This window comes from Telopea speciosissima, chromosome 4, assembly GCF_018873765.1.
Source record: "Telopea speciosissima isolate NSW1024214 ecotype Mountain lineage chromosome 4, Tspe_v1, whole genome shotgun sequence".
In the NCBI taxonomy this organism is placed as follows: Eukaryota; Viridiplantae; Streptophyta; class Magnoliopsida; order Proteales; family Proteaceae; genus Telopea; species Telopea speciosissima.
In genome coordinates this window covers 15,782,012-15,807,960 of record NC_057919.1, presented here as the reverse complement: position 1 = coordinate 15,807,960, position 25,949 = coordinate 15,782,012, and the positions used below count along the sequence as shown (strand labels likewise).

Below are 25,949 nucleotides of genomic sequence, written 5' to 3'. Positions count from 1 at the left end.
TCAAACCGACCGTTTGATACCCCTAGACAGACTATCTATCCACAAATTTTGGTCCCATCTAATCTAAAGATAAGCCATTCAGGAAGAAAAATACAACAAAAATGTAAATGTGATTCAACTTAAATGCCTATGTCCACAATTTGGGTAGATTAGCTGAGTTAGCTCCTCCCACCCTGGGCGTACGCCTCCGTGGAGACGAGCTAAATTCACCTTTCCTCCAAAAAATCTCACAACAGATGCAAAGTTAATCTTCTGCGACTGATCCTCCCCATTTTCTAAAACGGTTCCCAGCTTCAGAGGCCTGTGAGTTAGTTACAGAAAAGTTCATAAAATATTAATCACTTCACAAAACAGAAATCAAAAGAAAAATGAAAAAGGGGGAAATGAACATGAACCCCCATAGAAGTGTTATGGAAGTGTTTAATGCATTACCTCCTTTTTCCAGTTAGTGCAAGATGTAATTATGGTCAAGATTATGGTCTGCAAAACAATCCCACCAGTCATCCCTCCCCAAACACCCTGCAACTCCAAGAAGAAATTTATAGAAAATCAAAACTGATATATCTTGAAAAACTTTTAGGCTGTGTTTGGTATGTATTTTAGGTCGATTTTGCATTTTCATACAATAAAAACAACTATTTTTATCATCCGAGAATTTGAAATAGGCCTAGAATGCATTCCAATAATGCATACCAAAGTAACCAAACACTGCCTTATTAATGTCAGTAACCCCAACAAAAAAAAAATTCCAAATAATAGTAAATAGTTCTGAATCATGGTTTTAAGTATTATGATCACCTTGACCCCAAAACCAAACTACATAAACCCCAAGAGTAAGCCAGCAGGTAGTCCTACTATGTAATAACATCCAATGTTGATGTATGCAACCAGAGCTAGCCATCCAGCTCCAATAGCAACCCCTGAAGAAAAAGGAAAAATTCATAAATACAAGTATGGTAATTAAGATCATATTCTAATTAACAATATATAACTTGGAATGTTTTCATACTTACCAGACGAGACTGGTTGAAGGCTATTTAGAAGCACAGTAACTGCTAGCAAGGGTGCAAGCTTGGTGACCTCTTTCCTCACTGCGGCAGAACCAAGGCCATGCAAAACAGTCCTATAGCTGTGGATGTTGCAGATACCACCAAGACTGCAAATTTTGCTGCTTGAGGTTTACCTGCCCCCAGTTCATTAATCCCCATTTGATACTCTCACACTGTTTGAGCAAACCATAAAATGATTTTAACCATAATCTACTAGATCAGCCCAATGTCCCTTACTCAAAAGTAACACTTATAAAAGACAGAGAATAGAGTGCACAACCTTATTGCAGCATTGAATCCTAGAGCAATCATAAAATCCCATCCATTAATGTTCATGCTGCAAGAATTTGATATCTCAAGTCAAGAGCAGAAGTGTTCTAAGGTCCAGTATTCATTTTAGTATATTGAAATGATCCATAGAGCTTGCAAATGGTGCTTTGGAGACAACTTGTGCTTTGAAGATGAGTTGTTATTGGATCACAGCCATAATCTTAAAACAAACAATGCTAAGAGAACTGATAGCTGAAACCCGCTCCCCCTCCCCCTCCCAACCAATCCGAATATTTTGCAGTTTTGTTTCAGAAACCCCAACAAAGCACAAGAGCTAGGGATAGTTCGTTTGAATGAATTTTTTATCTTGATCATCAGTTTTTAACTTGTCAGATCTGAACAGGTTCTTTGCTTGATGAAATCAGACTAGAGGTCCCTCATTAGTTCCAATTCAACCAGTTGGTGGGTCAGTTTTGAAAATCATGGTCATGGTTTTTTTTAATATTGGTAAATCAAATTTATTGAGAAAGGAAAGAAAAAATTATACAAATGAAGGAGGGCACCCTAGAGATCAAGGGCACCTCCACAAACAAGAACAACACACACTGTCCAGATAGACAATGCCCTAAAAATCAACAATCTCAGGCCCCCAAAAGGAAAGGAGAGCAGAGGAATGACTCTAATACCACAACCTAAGACACCAAGGTCCACTCAGGATGAACTCCCCACAAGGCTAAGAGAAACAAGCTTCTAGGGGACTTGGGACCCTTCAGAGGGGAAGCCCAATAGAAATCTTCAACATCTAACCGAATAGCCTTGATAATCAGAGGCTTGGATCGTGTCCTATTCTAAAAGAGACGGTAATTTCCCTCCATCCAAATCTAAGAAAAAGTCCCACAGAAAATGAGTTTGGCAATGCTCCCATTTGAGTGTCCCTTGAACGTCTTGGCAACCCAATCAACTTCTCATAAGTCATAACACATCTAGAGGCTCTCCTTTGAGGTGGGGGGGAGGAGCAAAGCCTACATATATCATCCCATACCTGGAAAGTGAATGGGTAGTCGAAGAACAAATGGTCCCTACTCTCAATTCTGGCCCAACAGAAGGGGGAAGCCGAGATAGATCTCTTTCTAAGATGGTCTTTAGTGGGAAGGGCATCAACAATACACCTCGAAGCTATGATAGACTGTAGAGGAATAGAAGACTTAAACCAAATACCTAGAGCCCAGTTCACTACCAGGCAAGCAACTCTAACTGTTTTGTGATAAACAAACTAGATTTGATAGCTGTCCAAATGATAGAATTAGGGAGGAGATCCTGGAGATGTTACTCAGAAGACTCCAAACAAGGTATAAATCAATCGAGGAAGGAGGGCCAGGATTCCATTCACCCCTACTAAAAATCAACTGAACCTTAGCCAGGGCCGGGCCAGGGTTGAGACAGGCCCGGCCCAACCTAGCCCTGCCCTTCTTCTTCTGCCCAGTTTGGACCATCCGCTGCTTCTCCCTTCATCCTCCCGATGATTAGGACCAATCAGGGTCAACCCTACCCAGCCCTAAGGGCGGATCAGGTTTGAATTTTTCAAACCTTGAGTCAAGGTCATGCAGGGCCTAGGCTGGGCCTGGGCCCATCTAAGGGGACTCAGGGTTGGGTTGAGGTTATAAAAAGCCAGCCCAATTCGACCCTATTGCAGCCCTAACAACAATGTATTCAAAGAGTATAGAGTTCATATATTATAAAAATAAAATTTTCCGCAATCCGGGCAACAGTTTTCCTGCTGTCCATAATCACAAGTGCCAAAATGGAATTCCGCTCCGATTAAAAAGGGTATTTTGAAAAACATTAAAACCTAAAGGTGTATTTGCAAGCACATATGGGAAGGGGATTATTTCATTTCGACGTACGCGATTACGGGCAACAAGAAAAATTTTCCTGTCATATAAGACCAAAGACATGTAACAACAGGCCAAGAGTAAAACATTTGTTATGGCCAAACGACCTGATAAAACTAAGGAGTGATTAATGTCCAAAATATTTGTGCTTAACAAAATTTGATGTCCTTGGTTGATTAGAATACATCAAAACTGCTTGAGCATTGATTAAATGGTTAAATGAACTCCTCTTCCTCCTCAGCCCTCAGGTCATCCTAAAGATATTATTGCCCAGAAAGTCCACCTTCCACACCCCCCTCCCTCCCCAAAAAAAATATACATTGACCAAAAGTTTGAAAGAAACAAGTCAATTTTCTGCCACCGATCCTCCCCATCTTCTAACACGGCTCCCTGCTTCAGAGGCCTATCAAACATTTACAAAAAGAGTTCAAGAGAAATCAAAAAAGAAAAATGAAACAGGAGAAATGAACCCCTCAGAAGTGTTATGGAAGTGTTTAATTAATTACCTCCTTATTCCAGTTAGTGTATGATGTAACTAAGGTCAAGACTATGGTCTGCAAAACGATGCCACCAATCATCCCTCCCCAAATACCCTGCAACTCCAACAAGAAATTTATAGAAGATCAAAACTGATATATCTAGCTTGAAAAACTTTTAATGGTTTAAGTATTGTAATCACCTCAATCCCAAAACCAAATTTAAACCCCAAGAGTAAGCCAGCAGGTAATCCAACTATATAATAACATCCAATGTTGATGTATGCAACCAGAGCTTGCCATCCAGCTCCAATAGCAACCCCTGAAGAAAAAGGAAAAAATTTATATATACAACTATGGTAATTAATTAAGATCATATGCTAATTAACCATATTAATTTGGAATATTTTCATACTTACCAGACAAGACTGGTTGAAGGCTATTTAGAAGCACAGTAATTGCTAACAAGGGTGAAAGCTTGGTGACCTCTTTCCTCACTTCAGCAGTGTTGGTGAAAATATAAGGAAAGTAGTCCCTTGTTCCCAAAACCAAGGCCATGCAAACCAGTCCTATACTTATGGATGTTGCAGAAACCACCAATATTGCAAATTTTGCTGCTCTAGGTTTACCTGCCCCCAGTTCATTTGATACTCTCACACTATTTGAGCAGAGACCAAAATATACTAGATCAGTCCAATGTCCTTTACTCAAGAAGAAAACTTATAAAAGAAAGAGAATAGAGTAGCCAACCTTATTCCAATATTGAATCCAAGTGCAATCATAAAATCCCATCCATTAATGTTCATGCTGCAAGAATTTGAAATCTCAAGTCAAGAGCAGAAGTGCATTAGGTATAGAAAATGATCCATGGAGCTTGCAAATGTTTACTTGAAACTATGAAACAAAGCAATCTGAATATTTTGCAGTTCTGCTTCAAAAACCCCAACAAAGTCTGATATGGGGGCATTTGTTTGAAATGCCTCTATTGTACCCAACAAAATCAGAGGGCGGGCCTTGGTGCAACGTTAAAGGTTGCTCCATCGTGACCAAGTGGTCATGGGTTCGAGTCTAGAAACAGCCTCTCTGTGAAAGCAGGGGTAAGGTTGTGTACATTGTGACCCTCCCCAGACCCCACAGTAGCGAGAGCCTCGTGCACTGGATACGCACGCCTCTAATTAAAGTCAGAATTTGTTTTAGTGCATCTTGATTGATCAAACATTAAATTTGGTGAGGAGAACTGGTAGAGGTAGAACTGTTACCAGACAGAGATGCCATCAACTGCAATCAATGCATTGTTTAGATGACCTGCTAGGACTGTAACTATCATCAAGTACCAAAACTCCAAGCTGTGATCATGTCATGGAACCAAACAAGTTATATCAGTAACCAATAGGAAAGCTGAGAATGTGTTGTGGTAAAGGATCAAAATGTTGTGTCATACCATAACATGACAGCAGAAGCCAAGGAAAGCTTTACAAAGCTAAAGAGGTCTTTAAAAGCTTGGAAAGAGAAACCAGTCCAAGCTCCATCAGATTTCCAAATAAAAATGTAGGCCAATTGACCTAAAACAACAAGCCACCATGAGAAGTTGAGACTCACAGCAGCACCAACCAAACCCCACCCTAACTTCAAGATTAGCAGCCAACTAAGCAATACATGTATCACCAACACTACTCCTGCAACATAAGCCATTACAAGAACCTTTCTCTGTGCTTGCAGGAACTTCTGTATTGGGAAATTTAAGGCGTAAGCAAACAATTGTGGAAGCATCCATAGGGCAAACTTCCCTGCACCAACAAATTAACTAACTCATATCAGGAATCCAAAATCTCCCCCCATAAACTTGGTGATCAGAGAGAGAGAGAGAGAGAGAGAACTAACCAGTGGCATCAGCAATCTCATCAGTCTGGCCAAAGAGCTTTAGAATGGGAGGAGAGAAGACATAAATTGGAACCAAAAACAGAGAAGTGACAAACAAAATGACCCATGATCTCTGCATGTAAATTCCCAGCATCGTAATCTGTCCTGCTCCATATGCTTGCCCGCATAGCGTTTCCAATGCACTCCCCATTCCCAACTGCAATCAATGTTTTATACATCAACTCCCCTATTAACATATAGCTTTTGGTTTCATCTTCATGTTAAAAAACGGATCTTTCCAGAAAATTACAACAACAATAACAACTCAGTCTTATCCCAACTATTTGGGGTCGTCTACATAGATCCTTTCAAAAAACTAAAGTAGAGAAAGATGAGGTCCTCACAGAAAATTGCATTGCAAAAGCATAAAGTTCTATCATCTATGCCTAGATATAGATTTTACATAGTAGAGGGTTTCCCACGCTGCTGGTGTAGGAAGAAATCTACGACAAGCCACACCACCGGTGGCTGTTTTGAAAAAACAAAAAAAAAAAGAAAAAGGTAAGAGATCACTGCCTTGTCGTGTAGCCCCTGCACCAACATGGGTACCAATGAGAAGATGGAATTGATTATTTCACAGGATGTGGGATGATAATTTCACATGCTCCTGTGTTTGGATGCAGACCCATGCAACCAAATAACATTCTTTTTCACTCAAAAACCCATGTGAGAGAAAAAAAAATTACACTCTGATAGCATGAAGAAGTTTTTCCATACTTTATAGAAGTAAAATTGCATGTATGTTTAATTATTAGTATAAGTAGTCGAATAATAATCACCTCCAATTTGCTGCCCGCTCCATTTTCCTCCAATTCCTCATATAGAAGTGGAAAAGACCACCCTACCCTACCTTGGGCAGTGTATTCGGGCAAGGGGTAGGGTGGTCATTTCCACTCCTATGTGAGGAATTGGAGTGGGCAACGAATTGCAAGGGATAACGAGTCTAGGTAGTCAAGATCCATCATACTCAAGGTTATAGCTATCACTATCAGTAGTCGTATCATCACCACTGATATTACCACAAAAAAAAAAAAAAATCATCACCACTGATACGCATACCAATACTAAGATGATATGGATCGGGCCGTATCAACCTGTATTGAGCGTAGATTCATCGACAATTAATTCACTTTATGGCTGATACTCCCGATCCATGTCAGTATCATATCGATATCTGACACCGATGATATTGATATGTATCGATATCTGATACACATCGGCCAATTGATATCGGTATCTTGATCCATAATCACCTTTACCTAGAACCCATTACCCAAGACCTGGGATTAACTTTGTGGAAATGGACACAGCTCCCCTCCAATCACTGAACAGGTCCAATGAGAGTAAGAAATCGGAGAGGGGATCTACACTGATCCACACCCCACACCCTCAGCTCCCCTTGTTGTTTTGTTATACCTTAATAATATTCCCAGACACAATCATCCTCCCAGGAATTTTTTACTTTCTATAGGGGCACGGTGGTCATTATGCACGATTTTGTGTCTAGGTGCAGGGCCACATGCCGCACACGACCAGATAGTGTTGGATAATGTCTTTTCCACTGATCTCAATATCCATCCAGACCCATCCGTCTTTGCCATGGATGAAGAGAAATTGCCTCCAAAAAGAAAATACAGTAAAATTGTGAACTTTTAAGCGCAAGGTTGCTATGGAAGTAGTCTAGGAAGGTATCCATGGTTGGGCACCTATTTTTGCTAGGTGGCCATTTAGATTAGGTTGAAATTTTAAGAAGATGGTGGCGACTTTAAGAGTTAATGGATTCGGCCATGGAATCAAGGTTTTAAAATGCAGAATCGTAGATAGAATGAGATGGTGACGATTCCGATCCAATCCTGAATTAGCCTCCAAGAACCCTAGAATCGATCCACATCCAATAACTAGAAATTTCTAGGGTTTTAAATGTGAATTAACTGTGTCGGATCGGTCACAATCGATTCAACGATATAATTCTTGGTTTTTTAAAACATGCATGGGATAGAACATAGCACCGAACAAATATTGGGATACCAAGGATGCCAGTGATTACGAGGGGTTGCATGTAGAAATGTCCATTTCTAGACCAAACTGGTTGGACTCATCAAAACCGACCGAAAAATTGGATCAAACCGAATCTTTGTCAATTTGGTTTTGGTTTGGCTTTCATGAAATTATAGAAAAACCGAACGGGATAGAACTGATTAAAACCAACAAAACCTGACAAAAATAATAAAAACTGAAAAACATTATAGAGAAAAGCCCATTATGTCACAAAAGACCAAAACTGAAACAGGACCAAACCAACCGATTGATAGTTTGATATCCCTAATTGCATGATTAAACATGGAAGGTGAAATAATTGAATGGAGAGGAATCTGTGTGGCACCTGCACCGAGGCGGACCAATGAGAGTATTTATGCCTTTCAAGACATCCATCACGAATGAGATTTTTTTATTTCAAAAGGGATGGATTGGTCATTTAACCCTTCCTATATACAGTAATACAACCTTCTTTTTGCCCATAACTGAATATGAAATTTGTTAATTCAAATCTATCTTCAAATATCCAAAGATCGGGATTCGGGATTGCGACATCACTTCTCTACGTGGCAAAACTAGGAACGCTGTTTGGACTCTGGAGAATCGCTCTAGAGCCTAGCGTGCCTTTGCGTGTACTTTTTCTCAATTCCCAGTGTACAATGAATATACCCACGATATTTAAATAGATTCAAATACAGGTTTATCATTAATCCCTCACAGCCCGGTCTACCATTCATGGAAGTTGGGCGGTGAATCCGCCCCGCTAACACGTAAGCGTGGGCCTTACAACATTGGACCAATGAGAACAGGATGGGATTTTTGTCTTTCATAGGGGTGGGATAGTCATTTTAGCCTCACTGTGTTCGACGTTGGCGGTACACTCTCCAGGCATAGAGAAATTTTCTCCTAAAAGAGTTTTACTTGCCACCTTGACACTCTGCCATACAGAGATCTTTATCCCCTCCAGTTCCCTGCTCGGCCCAGTTTCTCAGTGCCTCTAACAAGAGGGGAGCACAATGACCACCCTACCCTTGTCCAAACACACTACGCAGGTGAGATCCACCCCGACCTTTATCCTCTCAAGTCCGATGCATCTAAAAGGTACATCAGACGGTGCACATGCACTTGGGGGAGTGTTTTAAACAAAACCACTTCAAGGTGCACCGCCCGATGCACCTTTTAGGTGCACTGGAAAACTGTCAATTCAGGGCTTCCCCTGGTGGTTTGCTGCTCCCTTGGGAGAATAGCTTCTGGAACTTGATCGGTGGTTCAAGTCTCCTTAGCGACACCTAGTCCACATCTACTTGCTTTCCAAGAAGTGGAGCCCCTCTTTGCCTCCTTGTGGGACCCTGATGGTCAATCGGCCCTTGACTTGCACAAAAAAAAATGGTGCACCGGACTTGAGGTGATAAAAATTCCCCTTATTAGAGGCATTGGGAACTCGAGGAGATAATAGCTCTACAACCCATTTTCGATCGATACTGGTCACTTGGAGAAGACCCCGATCCAGATCCTCTACAACGTGCTGCCCGTCTTGCTCCGTGTTGCATAGACACAGGACAGCGCACAATGACCACCTTACCCACACTTGGGCAAGGGTAAGGCGGTCATTGCACGCAACCATGTCTATGCAGGACGGGCAGCACACAATGGAGAATCCAAAAATTGAGAAGACCCCAAATTAACGGATCCAGATCCTCTACTGCCGAGCTGCCCGGCAAGACCGTGCTACCTAGACATGGTGCTGTATGCAATGACCTCCTTATCCCCACTTGGGCAAAGCGTTTGGACAGGGATAAGACAGACATTGCGCAAAACATCGTGTCTGGACAACACGATCCTGCTGGGGAATAGCTCACCAGTAGAGGATCCAAATTGCAAATTAACGACATAGACAACAAAAGGAAAAGTAGGCGGAGGTAGGAGTGAAATTAAGAAGAACATTAATTACCATGACGCCGAAAGCAAGTCCGGCGATTACAGAATTCTCGACGGAGACGGCGGCGAGTGCAAGAGCATTCACTTGTCCTACAAAGGTCTGAGTGAGTGCTCCCAGTGAGTACTGACATATGGACGTAAAGATTGCTGGCCCTGCTAGCATCCACAACTTCTTCGACTCCACCATCACCCGTTTCACCAAGCTCTTCTCCACCTCTTCATCCTCATACCCATCTAAAACTCTTTTTTCTTGTAGCAATGGAACTTCCATTTCCAACAAAAACTAAACTTAAAAAAATCTTCTAAAGCTTCCCCTCTAACACCCTTTTTTCCTTTCAGTAGAGTATCACAGATTCACAGGCTCGTACCAACAAAAAAAAATATAGAATAGCACAGGCGGCTCTCGATCTCCCAGTCGTTAGCTATATTTTCCGTTCATTTATTAGTGTCATTGTATATTACTCTCCAGTCTCCACCAACAACCTTTCAACAATAAATTATTACAAAACTGCCATTTTAGATATTTAACCGCGCGCCAATGTTAACCTTTCCTCGATCTACCAAATTAAACTAATTAATGGGAACGAACGAACGAACCTTCTCATTCTTATTTTTTGGTTTATATCAAAGTCAACAGACATAAAAAAAAAAAAAAACTCTCTCTATTTGTTGTCCGGTTCGTAACCAATCGATTTGGTGACTTGCTGTCCCCATTACAACCATCATTGAGAGTCTCTGTCCGGCAACTTATCGTAATTAATTAGTCAGTTAACGTAATCTATATTTATTCTCTAAAACTAATTAATGCCAAGAAGTCTAATTAACTCTAGATCCTCTGAGCTTTAAGTGCACAAAGCGACACAAGGATATTTTTCAACTGTCATTCAAACCATTGTCATCCCGTGAAACTATAAAGAAGATTGGTAGTTATTTGTTTGCTCTTATTTTTTTCCTAGTATATATAAGAGTGAGAAAATGGCATTTAAAGCCAATAATTGCTTTAATTGGACACAGTTTTTCTTAACCGGTGAATGTGAATCCATTCAAGATGGGTTTTAGATGCACGTCGACCCTTAATAGTTACGTATTAATCCGATTTTAAAGTATTATATGTAATACAGTGCAAACTTTTTTTTTAATAGAAAAAAATTATATATTAAAAAACAAGAAAAATTAGAACGAGTTAAAAGAAGATACACTTCTCTCTTTACGCCACTTAATTACAACTGAAGGGAAGTTATGATCAGTTTCTTCAGCTAGAGAGATAAAACAATTAATTAAGTTCCAAAGCACATAATCAAAATATGAAGGTTTGAGCATTGCATAAAGTTCTTTATTGCGGTACCAGTGTACCACACTTCCTTAATCTGGATTTGTAAATCCTTTGCTCTCTGCCAGCCTTGCAATATATCACAAAGTTCTGTTTCTCTGATATCCCTTGTACTGGCGCATTTTAGTTTTCAATAAATTTGAAGAGCTATGTTCATTATAGGTGGTGAAGAATTTTGATTAAACAACTCAGTTTAAGTTTATCGAAACCTTGAAGACTTCAACCCCATGAAACCTCAAAGAGCCCTTGTTACATTCGTTTATATATTTTGTGTTCGAATCCATACTCTCATACACCTTGATGGGGTGTGTGTTCGACTCTCCTGATTCATCGGTTACACAACGACACTACTCAGGAACATATAAGGTTTACAATTCACAACTAAGAGATCATGAATTCAAATCTCTTTGGGATCTATCTAATATCTATTAAAAAATAATAATGAACCAACCTTTAAGAGAGAGAGAGAGAGGTCTACTTGTCCACCAAATTGAAGCCTCATCCGAAAAAAAAAGGTACTCATCCAAAAAATTATTCATAGAGGTGTTTTTCTTTTGTTTGTTTTGTTTTCTAACTTAATGTTCGACTTCAACCTATTTTGGAATCTGCCATAAATGCTCTTTGATTTTTGTTTTCATTTTCTTTTTCTCAAAATTTACCAATTGTAACAGGATCTATTAATCTTTTACTATGGGTGCAACAGGGTCGGGTTGGGCCAGGCTTTATAAAACCCAAGCCCAACCCTGAGTCTCCTTATCTGGGCCCAGGCTCGACCCGACCCTGACTCAGGGCCTGAAAAATCCAACCCTGAGCCGCCCTCACGGTCGGGTTGGGCTGACCCTGATTGGCCCTGATCATGAGGAGGGTGAAGGGAGATGCATCGGCTAGATTGGGCCGGGGAGAAAATTATCAATTTTACTTAAAATAACACTATAATAAAATATTTATATCATTTTTATCTTTATATATAATATATTATATAACAAAATGTGGGTGATATTTAAAGTTTATAAATATATACTATATCAGTATATATTTTATAGTATAACTTAAAACAGGGTCGGGCCGGGCTGGGTCAAGCTCAGCTTGAGGCCTCAATCCTAACCCGACCCGATCCTGACTCAGGGTTAGAAATTTTCAGCCCTGAGTCCCTGACCAATCCTCAAGGCCAAGATATCTCAGCCCAGGCCCTGTTCGGACTCAGGGCGGACGAGAGCGGGTTTGGGCCGACAAGGCCAAACTTGCACCCCTATCTTTTACACAAAAAGTGAGAGATATGTGGAACTCTTTCCTTTTTCTTTCAATTTATAATTTCTAAAAGTCCAATGGATTGTCATCCTCCAATATATTTTAAATTCAAATAGATGATTTGAATATATAAAAAAAAGAAAAAGGAAAAAAGTTCTATGTGGGGGACAAGGGCCACACCCAGATAGAGTGGGGGGCGACATGATCGCCCCACTCCCCAAGATGCTAGCGCACATACTCTCATTGGCTACTGCACATGTGTGGCCTCTGTGCTCCCCAATAAAAAATAAATAAAGATTAAATAATAGCTACAGACGAGATTCTCCCATCAACTTTATCAAAGAGGAGGGGGGTCCTTATCGCCCCAGTACTGGGGGTGCTGTGCGCATCGTGTGGCGCAGCACCACCCATGTGTGCACGATGGAGCCCACTGTGCACACATGCATGGGCAGTGCTGCACTGCAGGATGCGCATAGCACCCGATAATTTTTCGGGTTGGGGGGGGGGGGGTGTTGGGGGGCAGAGGTGTTTACCTCAATTGTTGAATGGATCTGATTATTGATAGGATGAAAGCTGAATACAACATGAACATAAACAGACTTAAAAGGGTGACTATGATTGGTAGTTGAGTCAGTTCCGTTGCTTGCGCTCTTAAGCCTGGTTGTTGGTGAAACTTGGCGTTAAATAGATGGGAAAGAACAGCCTGCATGGATGCGCTGGCGGTTGGCTAATTCGAGAGCGTGCAAACATCATTCTGGTGGGATTTTTGCTTTTCCATGGGGGCAATGCCGTACTTTTATACGTTTATATATTTAGTCACAAGAGCCACGCTGATCATACGACCAGATAACGTTCTTGGAATCAATTCCTCTCGACTGTATCAGTGCGTCTAGAGCATATTGGACGGCTGGTGTTGTCCTTGGGATGTGTGCCAACCCACTCAGCCATCCAATGCACGCTGGACGCTCTAGCGTTCTTTTCCCCATTGATATCTAGTTTAATGGGAATTTATTTTTTTGACACACATCCATAACATTGTCTTTTTCATTGGAGCTGGTCTAGGTGTAATCATGGATCCGATCGGTATCGTATTCATTGTTTGCACTTTTTTTGAATTTTTGGTCGATTCGGTCTAATATGTATCGGTATTACCAGTACAATTTGGCTCTCCTCCAGCCATGGCGAGAGCTGGAGGGTCCAGCCCAGCTAAAATACCCAAAAACATGGGGGCATATGGTCATTTCAAAGGTGGGAACCTGTGAAATGACCATATGCCCCCATGTTTTTGGGTGTTTTTGTTAGGTTGGACCCTCCAGCTCCCACCACGATTGGAGGAGTGCCAAATCCATTACCAGTATGGATACTGTGAACTACAACCCTGATCTTGTTAGTTGACCAGTGTGACACGATTAGTGTTTAGGAACAAATAACCAGTGTTTGGAAGCACATAGCCAAAAAGAGAATCCTTCATAAAATTTACGGTCGATGTAATCTGATACCATCCGATCTGTATCATATGAATTTCAATGGCACAAATACTGATACCTATAACCTTGGGTGGAATATCACTTCTCATGTCCTCCTCTCCTAGCCATGGTTCGTAATCTCGGATCAGATTGGTCAAAATCATTCAAATCATATTGGTATCGGCTTAGACTAATAATGATCAATCATGCCTGGTATTAATGGATCGGTCAACTTGGATGGATTGTTTGAATCTTGGGATTGGATCGGTTGTATCGGTCATTACAATTCTAAAATGTTTTGTAATCTGGAGATCTGTCAATATCGATCATAATTTTTTGCTTACTTTTACTTTTCATAATTTTTGCTAGTTGATACGAAAACCGATCTAGCAAATCAAATTTTTTGTCATTTTTACCGATTTTGATCGATTCAAATCGGTATCAAATTGGTATTGACCCTAATCAATCCCAAAACCGATCACAGTATTAGGAGCCATGCTCCCAGCTCTAGGAACATGAAGAAAACTAATAAGCACAAGTGTTATATGAAATTAGGGTAATGGTTGGCATGTTGTTGTTGAGCCCAGCATGAGTTTGTTTTTCTCCCACCCCATAGAAATGATCCCTCTGCCCTCCCCTCTCCTCCGTCTCCATTTGGCACAGTCGCTAGCTTTGGGAAAGCCACGACATGCCCAACCCTCTCCCATGAAATTATTAAAAAAATTCTTATATCCTCATTATTGTGGGGATATTTTCCCATGCCCTCTCATATTAATGACACACTCACAAGTTACCTCTCGTCCATGGCTATGTGGGCCATTTAATAGAGAAATCGGTTTCATACCACGATTATGCATTGGGAAAATTACATGATTAGCTACTTTTGGGTTTTCATTTACAAAACTGTCCACCCTATGTTTGAGTTAATAAAAATTGACAAAAACAAGTTAAGGTTTACAAAACTGGACAAAATAGTATGTCTCTCCCTCCCACACTTACTTTATTAGATATTTTTACCCCTGTCATTGCCTTCTCGCCCAGGCATCCTCCATTCCCTGCAGCCCTACCCTTGTCCCAACCACCGCCATTCTCTGCTACTCCAAGTAACAGATGATAAAAAAAAGAGATTTTTCAGAGGGGAACTGTCGAGGAAGGAAGGAGAGTCAATGTTTTGTCTAGTTTTGTAAAATTAAATTTGTTTTTGTTTATTTTTGTTAACTCAAACATAAGGTGGACAGTTTTGTAAATGAAAACCCAAAAGTAGCTAATCATGTAATTTTCCCTAATGTATTCATCTGGACTTCTTCCCAAATCCCAAAACAAAATTTAATTGACCGAAAAATCCTTTGTAATTGATGTCAGCCAAGGGAAATTAATAGTTTTCCATGTCGGATTTTGCTAGGCTGATGCTTCATAGAGAAGCGTTCCCTGATGCATGATATACAACCATTGAATTAATGGGGTCCACTCGTTTGATGATGTGGGGCCTACTGTGGACTCGGCAGACTCAATGGTCTAGAGCTTTGTGTGCAAAGGGTACGAATGCACTCGGGGAATAATTATCACCTTCAATTTGCGGGCATCTCCAATTCCTTTAATAGAGGGGAGTGGACCCCACCTTGGGCAGTGTTTTTAGGTAGAGGGTAAGATGGTCATTTCTGCCCCCATGTGAGGAATTGGAACCTTGGAGGGGACAACGCCCTTCCTTTTTCAAGGGGTAGGACCGTAGGACAATAAAGTTCCTTTGTACTACTAGGGGTGTCAAAACCTAGTCTCGATCGACGAAATTAATATGAGCTTATTGGATCATGTTTTGGTTTGGGTTTTGTGACACTAAAATCAAATCGGAAATAAAGAAGGATCGCATAAAAATCGATAATACATCGAATTGAGCTTAAAAAATCAGACCAAAACCGATATAATCGTAACCCGATAAGAAATCGATATCAGCTCAAAATTCATAAAAAAACACATTTTTTTCATACTTTTTGAATAGCTAATCGAAATCAACACAAAACCAAACTAATAGTAAATTGATAAGAGAAACCGAAACAAAATCGAAACTGGTGCAACATTATTGGATCATGTTTTGAACTCACTCATTCACACATTGAAACTGATTCAAACTGACCGATTGACACCCCTACTTTGTAAATAGCACGTATATCTAAGAGGCGTTACATATCCTATTATTGCCATTTAGAAGGTGAAGAGCGTTGTTCATAGAAACAAAAGGGACATGTGATTGCCTCTCAAATGTACTGCACCTTACAAGAAAAAACAAAATGTATAGCATAATTTGAATCTTCTACTGGCGCCTACCCATCCTGCACCATGCTACGTAGACACAGCAAGGCGTGCAATTACCGCCTTACCCCCATTCGGGCAAGGCACTCAGGCAAGGATAAGGCGGTAATTGCGTGCCTTGTCGTGTCTACACAGTACAGCGCAGGACGGGCAGGAGGCAGTAGAGGATCTGGATGTACGTACAAGTAGGGGTGTCAATTTTGGATCGGAACCGTCTCGTTAGGAACCGGAATCGATCCACCTAATAGCTTATTGGTCCGGATCTGGTCTTAGTTGTAGGTTATTGGTTCGGATCTGGTCTGGTCCCAAGAATCGTTAAGGATCCGTTAGAACCGAAAGAAATGACTAGGACTGGATTATCATCTAATAAAATCTGACAAATGATGTCATACAAAAGAAAAACAACTTCAGAAGTTGTGTTTTTGGTATTATCTCCCCTCATACCTAACAATTACAATATATAGATTATTATTTCAATAAAAATCTTTATTCACGAACCATTAAATTGGCGATGACAGATGACGAATTATTATAATAATTTGCTATTTCTAAACTCTCTATCTCTTTCTCTGCATAAACAAAGTCTAAATATGAGGAATTATGTGAAATATGTAAACATCACAATTAGTTCAAGTTTAACATATCTGTTCGCATGAGATGATAATATATACATTGACGCATTGGAACGTCTACCGTTTTTCTAGAGCAACTCCTATTGTCCTTGTTTCGGGCTTTACATTATAATAATGTTTGGACCCGCTTAGAAACCGGAATTGGACCACCCATTACTTAATGGTCCTAGATTTCAGATTTGGAATCAGTGACCTTATTGACCCGGATCTGGTATTGACAGCTTAGGCTGAAACCGCTAGAGAACTGGACCGGTAACCCAAAACCGGACCAATTGACAACCCTAGGTGCAAGGATTCATTCTCTGAAGACTCTTTACCCAAAAAAGAAGAGGACACAGCCTAAATAATCAGAGGCGAAAAAGTAGTTCTCTGTGGGGAGTGTACCGCCCAATGTGCCCATGCCCACACCCACACACAGAGGAAGGTGAAATTACCAACCCACCCCTGTGATGCCAACACACACTCTCATTGGCCCCCTCACAAACACGGGCCACGCTCCCTGCAGAGGGTGCCGACCCATAATCATAAACGATGATCTTCCCAAGATTATGAGGGTCATTGTTGAGGATGTTCTTAGCTTGGTTCCTTCCGGGTGTTATGTATTCGATCTTTCAGTATACTGTATACGCCTTGGTCCTCCAATACAGAACTATTGGGGCCTTACATTTGTGACTTTCCCATGTTGGCATGTTTGTTGCCACCACTTTGCGTTGTACCTTCTTTTGTTTTTTTGGAAGAGGTTTTCCTACTCCAAGAGACTGAAACCATAATCTGAAAGTTTTCGATTGAAATTTTGGAATAATTGTAATACTGTGTAATATTTCAAATTTCTGGATTTCAACTGAAATTTTATTACTTCTTCAATTCTTTTTCAAATATTTTTCTTTATTTTTTGACTTAATCTACATAGGCTTAATTTGGTTTAACTTTTGGAAGACTCTTTGATGCAAATTACTCCTTTTACTAATATGTTTAACATTTTAATAATTATTTATCATTACTAAATAAAACACAATATTTTACAACCTTGTATAAATGTATAGTATAACACCATTCATTAAGTTACAAATTTTTTTTCTATTAATATTGGCTATATGTCAACCGCTAGATAAATTTTAAAGCTATAGAATTAAAAAAAAGGGTAAATTACACGTCACCCCCTGGTTTTCAAATGAAATTCAAATCATCCCCTGGTTTTTGAAAATACTCATCCGTCCCCCTCTATAGTAACGGTTTTAGTCTGCTATTAGTTATTGGTGTGGAAAGACTATTTTACCCTTAGAATTAAATTTACAATACTACCCTTCAAAATCTATGTTTGGATGTCAAGGGTAGTTTAAGAATTTAAATTTATTTAACTGGCTGATATCATCACTTAATAGCATAAAACTAACGGTAGAGACTAATTTGTCATATTGGGTCTAATACATGGGTGATTTGAATTTTTTCAAAAACCAGGAGATGATTTGAGTTTTGTTTGAAAATTAAGAGGTGATGTGTAATTTACCCTAAAAATAAAATACAAAATAATGCATAAAAAACTTCAAAATCTATCTGAAATTTTAAACCAAAATTTCGGTCAAAATAAAGTAATCAAAAAATAAAGAAATAATCTGATTTCAGAATATTTCACTTCAATTTCCTCAAAGAAATTCCAAATTTTTGGTCAATTAAAACTTGTTTCACCCCATCTGTTGTTAATCCCTTCATTGCAAGTGAAGGAGAAAAAAAGGAAGAAAGAGAGACCTACATGCCACATTTGGACCAATAATGATACAGACCATGCAAGTGGAATTGGGCCATATCGGGTGAGCATAATTTTAAAACTGAATCACTTTTTTGGTCAATTCAACCGATTCATATCAGTATCACATCAGTCAATATGTCAATACAATACCAATTCTTAGATCTATGATTTGAATGGAAGAAAGAATATCATATGATCGGTTATAACAACCCCCCCCCCCCCCCCCTCTCAAAAAAAAAAAAAATTTCCATATTTCTACTTCCATTTTTTTGGGTAAAATTTTTATTTCCATTGAACAACATGATTTTGATACTTTTCCTAACCCTTTAAGGCACCATGCAAGGAATATATATCCCTATTATTTGTCCAGAGGTTCTGTTGTTATGTGAGTCCTTTATGCTCAACATCTGTTATGCAAGATAACTAACTGGGGAAGAGTCCTCTGTTTGGGAGCGTAGCTTTTGCGCTAGCACGGGACTGTTGGGAGCATACAAGAAAATATCAACAGGGGTGAAATTTTTGCCTTTAATGGGGTGGGGTTGTCATTTTGCGCCATCATGTATTTGGCACAAGAGTTCAGTCCTGGATATGGTACTTATTCCATAACTTTATTTATTTGATATTTTATCTACCCCCATTCCTTCACCCTCCCTCCCATTTTGGTAAAAAAACCATTAATATGCCCATCCATAAATATAAAAACAATTGAAAAAAAAAAAAAACCTATACGCAATTTGGAAAGACAAAAATTGGCTATTAGCAATCTTTTTTTTTTTGGGTAAGATGCTTCATAGATAACGTAGTCTTATTGAAAATTGAATGCACTTGATATGCATGTGATTTTGTTATTAAAAAAATGCTTGTGATGTTGATAAATCGAACTTGTAATATTATTTTGGGAAAGAAAACGCTACCTGAACACATGTGGTGTACTGCCTCTGCGCCCAGACATCCGGGCATGCAAAATGACTTCTGCATCCTGGGAAATTCCACCTTTCCATGGGGTGCGGCAGTCATTTTGGATGCCTTTGTGTGAGTGCAGGGGTAGTGCACCGTACACGCCTAAGTAGCGTTCTCTTTCCCTATTATTATAGTTCTAAAGCTCTGTTTGGTTGTAAGAGAAATTGAAAAAAAGAAAAATAAAAATTTTCAAACCTAAGAAAAAGACTTTTGTAGTCATTACTCATTAGTCGTTACTCAACATGATTGTATAAATTTTCTATGATCTAGAAAAAAAATGAGACATGTAAGAAATTTCCTTTGTAAAAGATGTTATGGCATAGTGGCATTCATTTCCTTTAGACATGGCAAGCAACACGGTCCAACAAAGCAAATTGCAGAATTTACAAATTATCAGTTTCATTCAAGAAATATCTACAACCTGAGTCTGGCCCCGTATTAGAACGCTTGACCTAAGCAAAGCCTGTGAGCCTTGTGTTTCCAAATCTTGATAATGATTGTGAACCACTTTGCCAAATCAAACATCTTTCTAGAGTAGCTTTGGATAATAATGAAGAAGTGATGTTCATGGGGAAGCAATGCAGCTGCAAGAGCTATCTTTGACAAACATTGGCACGTGTTTTATATAAGGCTTCAAAGGGAGTCCAGTAGATCGTGCCACTACAAGAAGCCTAATTGCCGGTATCTTTACATTGACTGGTCAATCAGGACATTGGAGAGGAGTAAAGTAGAAACGAGGCAAATAGAGAACTGATGCAATCACCATGAAACCCAATGAACCATATCGAAGGATTCTAATAGCTTCTTTAGATTTCCAATGCTCTCATCCGAATGGCAATGTTAGTCAGAAGCAAGATTCCTATGGATGTAGTCCGTTCTCTTTCAGTCGTGAATGGGAGCTGGAGGATCCAACCCAGCAAAAACAGGGGGGTTTTGGTCATTTGACAGACAGGCCTCCCCTATGAAATGACCAAAACCCCCTGTTTTTGTTGGGCTGGATCCTCCAGCTCCCGCCACAGCAGGAGGAGAGCCAGGTCTCCTATGGATTCCCAAAATTCAGCGGTTCTATCTGATGGTTCTGCGGATGTGATTCTTCAGAGCCTTTGTTGTTCACGCAATCAAACTCCAATATATGACAATTTGCAATTGAAACTTCCATCTGTCTCGATATCTTCAGAAATTCAGTGAACATGTACCATCAAATCCATTGCAATTAGCCACAATCTAATTCATCCTTAAGGATTATAGCCATTAAACTAAAGGGAGGTAGCAGACTTACCTCCATTAGGATCAATAAATTAGACATACTGTCCAATTCCGGTTTAAGCTTCTTCGACGAAGGCGATTGTGACAGAGGCGGTGGCATGTTGGGAGCCATGAGAAATCAATCATACAAAAATTTTGGTCCAATAAAAATTTATCAAACCAATCTCTTCATTTGATCCAATGAAGAAAGGAAACTATCTCTCATACTCGAATGCGCAGCGGAAAGATCGATTTGGGTTCTTTTGCATCTCATGAATATCAAATTAATTAAAACCTCAATGAATGATTATAAAACATTAAGATTCATTAATCTGAGGAGCCTCAAGTAGGGGTGTCAACTGGTCGGGCTCAGTCGGGCCTAGTTGGACCTCACAGTGCTTAAAGCCTACATCATGACTGCCCATTCATATAATTGGGCTGGGCCTGGCTGGGCTCGGTCAAGCTATAATTGGGTAATATAATCGAGCCTTAAACGGTGCAAAACCAGGTTATGGGCCTGTTTAAATCTAAACGATCTTTAAACGGTGCAACCTTGATAACTATGACCTCAAGTCTGATAGATGATGATTAGGGAATCACCATACACTTGAAGGCCCATATTTAACTCACTGTTACTTAAATCAAATTGAGAAATCCACAGAAAGTCATGTAGCATAAAATATATTGAAAAAAATTATATTTACATTTTTTATCAAGGTTTACTGGATGTTGAAGACAGAGAACGGCCTTATCTGAAAATAACAGGGACTGAAGTTTTCTAAGATTGTAGAAAGAATTTAGTAACTAAAGTAACAATAATGAACATCATAGCATGTTACTTTAAATGGTCAAACCATAAGGTTGGACAAGAAAAATTAGAGGTCACGAAGACATATTCTAGTGAACAGCTCAGTTTTTCTTACTGGAATAGATAATTCCATGAGCTCTGTAGTTACAACTTACAATCCCTAAACCTTGTCTTCTTGTTTTTCAAACCTTAATTCCATGAGGTCATGAAGACATATTCTTGACACAACTATATAGGGGAGACCGGGAGAGGGAAGGGGAGGGGAAGTTTACAAGTTAAAAGGTCGGGTTGTAATCGGGCAGGTTAGGTTTGGCCTAGAATCGGTCAGTCCGGTCGGGTGCTCGACAAGCTAGGACCCCACACCAGGACCATCCGATTACTAACCGTGTCGGGATGCCTCGAGCGGGGCTCATTCGGGTCTGCCAAGCCAGGCCTTGAATTGACACCCCTGGCCTCAAGTGTTGCTCCTCCTCCAGTTAATGGTTTTTTCTCCAATGAACACACCAGGTAAGACGTTATTAAACCTTCTTGGTGCAACCAAGGTTCTCCAAGCCAACACTAGATCTCTTCAAAACTATAAAAAATTATTAGGGTTTCACCAATCCTTAGCTCTCAAGAGCAAAAGAGCAAGAAGAGACAAGAGAGAGAGAGAAAGTGGTTTGGCCAAGCTCTTTTGGATGACCCCCCCTTAGGTTTAGAGCCCCTCTTGAATTCTTTGTGAGAGTTTCTGTCTGTGTCTGTCTCTCTCTCTCTTTCTCTCCTCCAATTTCATTTGACTTTCCAATTTCTATTCTCAGTACTTTTAATCACTAAAGAACCAGAATTTTAAGGGAAAAGTAAATAAATAATTATTTAATTTAAATAGATAATTAAATAATTGCATCATATCTATTAAATTAAATTAATTAGCAAATCACAAAAATATCCTCATATAATAACACTTAGTATGTACTAATCCTCCACTAATTAATATTGTCGTTTATGAAATCGAGGGCATGTAATTAAATACTATCAAAATCCCATTCCTTAGTACATATCCTGGATCCACAAAAACGATTAAATACTTTAATTAAAACATACATATAAGCTTCTATTTGGTGTCGCAACAAGGCTCAGATCGCAATATGTGTTGGGGGTTGGGTAAATAACAGAGGAGGAGGAAGACGGGGAGGGCAGGGTGTGGTAGTGGGTTGGGTTGCAAAAGGGGTTAGGGGCGGGTGGGTTTGGGTTTGGTTGTAGCAGGGAGTGGGGCTGATGGGGTTGTAGGAGGAGGACAAGAAGAAGAAAAAGAGGGGATAATGATGTCGGCTCCATTAAGTTTTTATATTAAAAATAAAAAAGTTATTTGCAAGGGTAAAATTAAAAATAAAAAAAATTTCGATTACTTATGATCCAATGTATTAATCTCAAACATAATATGTGAACATTGGATATTTAAATTATAATTTGTCAAAACCTTAAGTACCTTAGATGCTATTTACCCTAAATTTAATAAAGAAGTGATTCTAATCTGACGCTTGACACAGAATGGAATGCTGGTGGACAAATCGATTTCAATCTGACGCTCAAAAGACCGTCTCACGGGATGATGGCATTTTTAGTAGTTCCTATGAAAAAAAAGTGGGATGTTCTCAGACCCGTCCCACCTCCCGACGTCGTTGTGATCTTAAGGAGGTTTGCTTGAAGAGGTGGTGCAGCGGCCGTACAGATCAACAGAGCACTGGAGTCACTGGAGTCACTGGAGATCGATTTTTTCCTTTTACGTGGCTTTCCAATTGATCGAAATTATCCATGCTCCAACCCAACTTGATCATCTTCTCAGTTGAACTCATTGCCTAATCTGAGCTATTCACAGTAATTTCTTTTGTGACCTTTTTTTGTAGAAAAATATCTTAATTTTATTAGTTTTTTTTTTTTGCTGTTTAGTGGATCTTCCTTTGGAGCATTTTAAAAAAAAAAATAAAATACAATTTCTGTTTAATTTTTCTTGTAGTATTTTAGCGACATCTTTTAATTCCCATTCGTTTATCAGTCAGTTCTTCAGCGTTATCTCTTGATTCCCAATTCATTCTTAGGGATTTTGTACGGTAAGTATGCGATGAACATTTTTCTACAGAATTGAGTTTTTTCATTGAAGATCTGGCAAATGTTTGCTGGTCTGTAGTAAATTTTTTTTTTGGGGGTTTAGTATAATCAATGTAAAGAGACTTATTCTGTATTATGATTTGGCTTTGAACTTCCTCGCAGGGGGAGAGATGTCAAGGATCCATATTGATGGGAAAGTAGTGGAGTGGGTTGACTTGCTGAAGAAGAGACACGGGCTATGGCGTTTGGATGTGTGGCCATTTGCCATTCTTTATGCTTGTTGGCTTCTTACCGTCGTTCCTAGCATAGATTTCGGAGATGCTGTGATAGTTTTTGGTGGGCTGGTCGCTATTCATATTTTGGTGTTGCTTTTCACGGCTTGGTCGGTGGATTTTAGATGTTTTGTCCAGTACAGCAAGGTATGCTATCGGTTCAGTTTCTTATTTGGAAAGAAAGTTTATTTCTCTAGTACCGTTGTGTGCTTGCACATAGTGTGTTAAAATGTAGACCAGGGGATCGCTTAGCTGATACCCTTGGCTTTTCATTGTACTCAGAGATATTTAGGGAAGGAAAAGGATACAGTCCTGACTGTACATGTATTGATATACCTCTCACTAATGCAGGAGCATACCAATGGCTATTGGCAGGTGCAATCTGCAATAAATTAAAAAATATATGATATAATTTGTAGAGGGGCACATATAGAGGGGCACAGTTGCTACTCCCCCTCCCCCCCCCCCCCCACCTCCCTTTTTTTTTTTTTTTTTTTTTTTTAAATTTCCTAACCCTCTTCAACGGTTCTCAACCTTCATATACCTGCAGGCCAATGGGAAGCTTTCCCCCACCTCCTTATTCTTCAAACCATAATTCTACCTAGATGTAGATGTAGAAAAGGACTAATTGTGATGCAGTACTGTACTGTGTATGTTAATGTGTTCAAGGGGATGATACAATCATTCTGAATGACTTAGTAGTGTAGGGATCCTCTAGAATGCATATATTACTTGTTGAAGGATGGTAAAGGTTGCTCCATTGTGACCAAGTCACGTGTTCGAGTCTGGAATCAGCCTCTTTGCGAAAGCAAGGGTAAGGCTGCGTACATTATGACCCTCCCCAGACCCCGCAGTGGCGAGAGCCTTGGCACTGGGTACGCCCTTTTTTGAAGGAAAAAGGTTTTCTAGGTGCCCACCAAAAATCTGTTGAAGGAACACATCTTTTGTCTCATGCTGAAGGTGATGTGGCAATTCCGGCCCATCGAATTCTGGGGATTGGTTTGAATGCCATGCATCCTTGTATTTTTCTAGGTACCCACCAAGAATCTGTTGAAGGAACACATCTTTTGTTCCATGCTGAAGGTGATGTGGCAATTCCGACCTATCAATATCTGGGGATTGGTCTGAGTGCCATGCATCCTTGTATTTTTTAGCTGTCCATGTATTGGCTTGCACCCTCCCATAGTCCATTTTTTTTCAAAAGCTTTACTTTGACATTTTTCCAACTCCAATTCGGCTGAAACTTGACATATAGGCGTGGGACCTTGGGATCTACCTGTCCACAAAATTTGGGCCCCATCTGAGCTACCATGTGTCAGAGATTTTGGCTATCTAAACAATAGAACAAGGCATACTTGCTCTTTTACTGGTTTCAGCTCTCATAGCTAGAGAGAAGTAGCCCACCTTTGCTAGTTCTTTCAAAAGAACCCAACAAGGGTGCAAGAAAATGGGTGCAGCCAATTAACTTATTTTAGAGGGTGTATGTCAAATAATTACGGAGACTTTCAAAGATCTTCAGCTGGGGGAAATGGCACAAGGTTGATGTTCGCACTTCACAGGATAGGGTGCCCGTCCACTGAAATATGAAGGAAACAGGCTCTATGTAGGCAAAACTCTCACTTTTTTAATTCATTTTAACTGGATGCTACGGCTAATATGTGGAAACTCAATTTGTTATGGTTTTATATAAGCCTTAATAAGTTAGTGATGGATCTGGTAAGCGAAAGAGAGAAAGACCAAAGTCCCATTCCTTACCATCTTGACTTGTAAAAGTCCCATTTTGTTTACCTTAAGAAACTTATAAGTGACTTCCATTCTTCTTATGATGTTGTAGGTAGATTGTCAATACTTAAATAGGGTATTAGGATTGGCGTTAGAAATCGGTTAAGGAAGGCAATAGAGCAGGTTAAACCGGTGTATCATCCCAGCGCGACTCTAATGGATAGGATGTGCTGCGACCTCTTTGTTTAGGGTCAAGTTTGGTGCTTGAAAAACCATAGGGCCTTGCCTTGGTTGTTTTGTAAAACTGGTGGATCCCATGCATAGTCATAACTAGGTGGAACCCAAAATTGTCACGTGGAAGATATTTGGGTCATCAAAGCAGGGAAACCTTTGCATGAATAGTAACGGTAAAAGTTCAGGCTGCCGGGGCTATTGCCCGGGTTCGAGTCTTGCAAGTTGCACTTTGCGTAAAAAATACCAAAAGTTAGGACTGTCTCCAAACTCACCCCACCCAGGACCCTGCATAGGCCGGACCAGCACTGGGT

The 25,949-nt window shown here is 39.8% G+C and overlaps 2 protein-coding genes across 7 annotated transcripts in view; one reads left to right on the top strand and one right to left on the bottom strand.

Moving 5' to 3' along the window:
- Positions 1 to 234: 234 nt before the first annotated feature.
- LOC122657715 (protein DETOXIFICATION 33-like) lies at positions 235 to 9,829 on the bottom strand. 4 transcript variants are annotated; one of them, XM_043852511.1, is made up of 9 exons: positions 9,596 to 9,829; positions 5,569 to 5,764; positions 5,129 to 5,474; positions 4,947 to 5,033; positions 4,438 to 4,494; positions 4,107 to 4,345; positions 3,891 to 4,009; positions 433 to 519; positions 235 to 301 (listed from the first exon to the last, which is right to left on the bottom strand). In XM_043852511.1, the coding sequence occupies exons 1-9, from the start codon at positions 9,767 to 9,769 to the stop codon at positions 245 to 247; spliced, it is 1,362 nt and encodes a 453-aa protein (XP_043708446.1). In that variant the 5' UTR covers positions 9,770 to 9,829; the 3' UTR covers positions 235 to 244. The 4 variants fall into 4 exon arrangements, with proteins under 4 accessions (XP_043708446.1, XP_043708448.1, XP_043708445.1 ...); XM_043852513.1 differs by lacking the exons at positions 235 to 301; positions 3,891 to 4,009 and adding exons at positions 799 to 920; positions 1,014 to 1,080 and having other exon boundaries at positions 4,174 to 4,345; XM_043852510.1 differs by lacking the exons at positions 235 to 301; positions 433 to 519 and adding exons at positions 3,531 to 3,614; positions 3,718 to 3,804.
- A 13,162-nt stretch (positions 9,830 to 22,991) lies between these two features.
- Positions 22,992 to 25,949, top strand: part of LOC122657746 (probable manganese-transporting ATPase PDR2) — a 49,026-nt gene continuing 46,068 nt past the window's right edge. The window contains exons 1-3 of one of the 3 annotated variants that reach the window (XM_043852537.1): positions 23,059 to 23,179; positions 23,442 to 23,481; positions 23,573 to 23,829. In XM_043852537.1, coding sequence (XP_043708472.1) covers positions 23,472 to 23,481; positions 23,573 to 23,829 — 267 coding nt within the window. In that variant the 5' untranslated portion in view covers positions 23,059 to 23,179; positions 23,442 to 23,471. Of the gene's footprint in view, positions 23,180 to 23,441; positions 23,482 to 23,572; positions 23,830 to 25,949 lie in introns of all 3 variants that reach the window. The other 2 variants (XM_043852539.1, XM_043852538.1) reach the window with 2 other exon arrangements.

What these genes read in the sequence shown, in the direction of transcription:
- LOC122657715 (XM_043852511.1), bottom strand. Translation starts at nt 9,769, where the DNA reads ATGGTGGAGTCGAAGAAGTTGTGGATGCTAGCAGGGCCAGCAATCTTT. An exon ending in GACTTGCTTTCGGCGTCATG is followed by an intron (nt 5,765 to 9,595) that starts GTAATTAATGTT and finishes CATTGATTGCAG; the next exon opens with TTGGGAATGGGGAGTGCATT. An exon ending in GTTGATGGCATCTCTGTCTG is followed by an intron (nt 4,495 to 4,946) that starts GTAACAGTTCTA and finishes AAATTCTTGCAG; the next exon opens with CATGAACATTAATGGATGGG.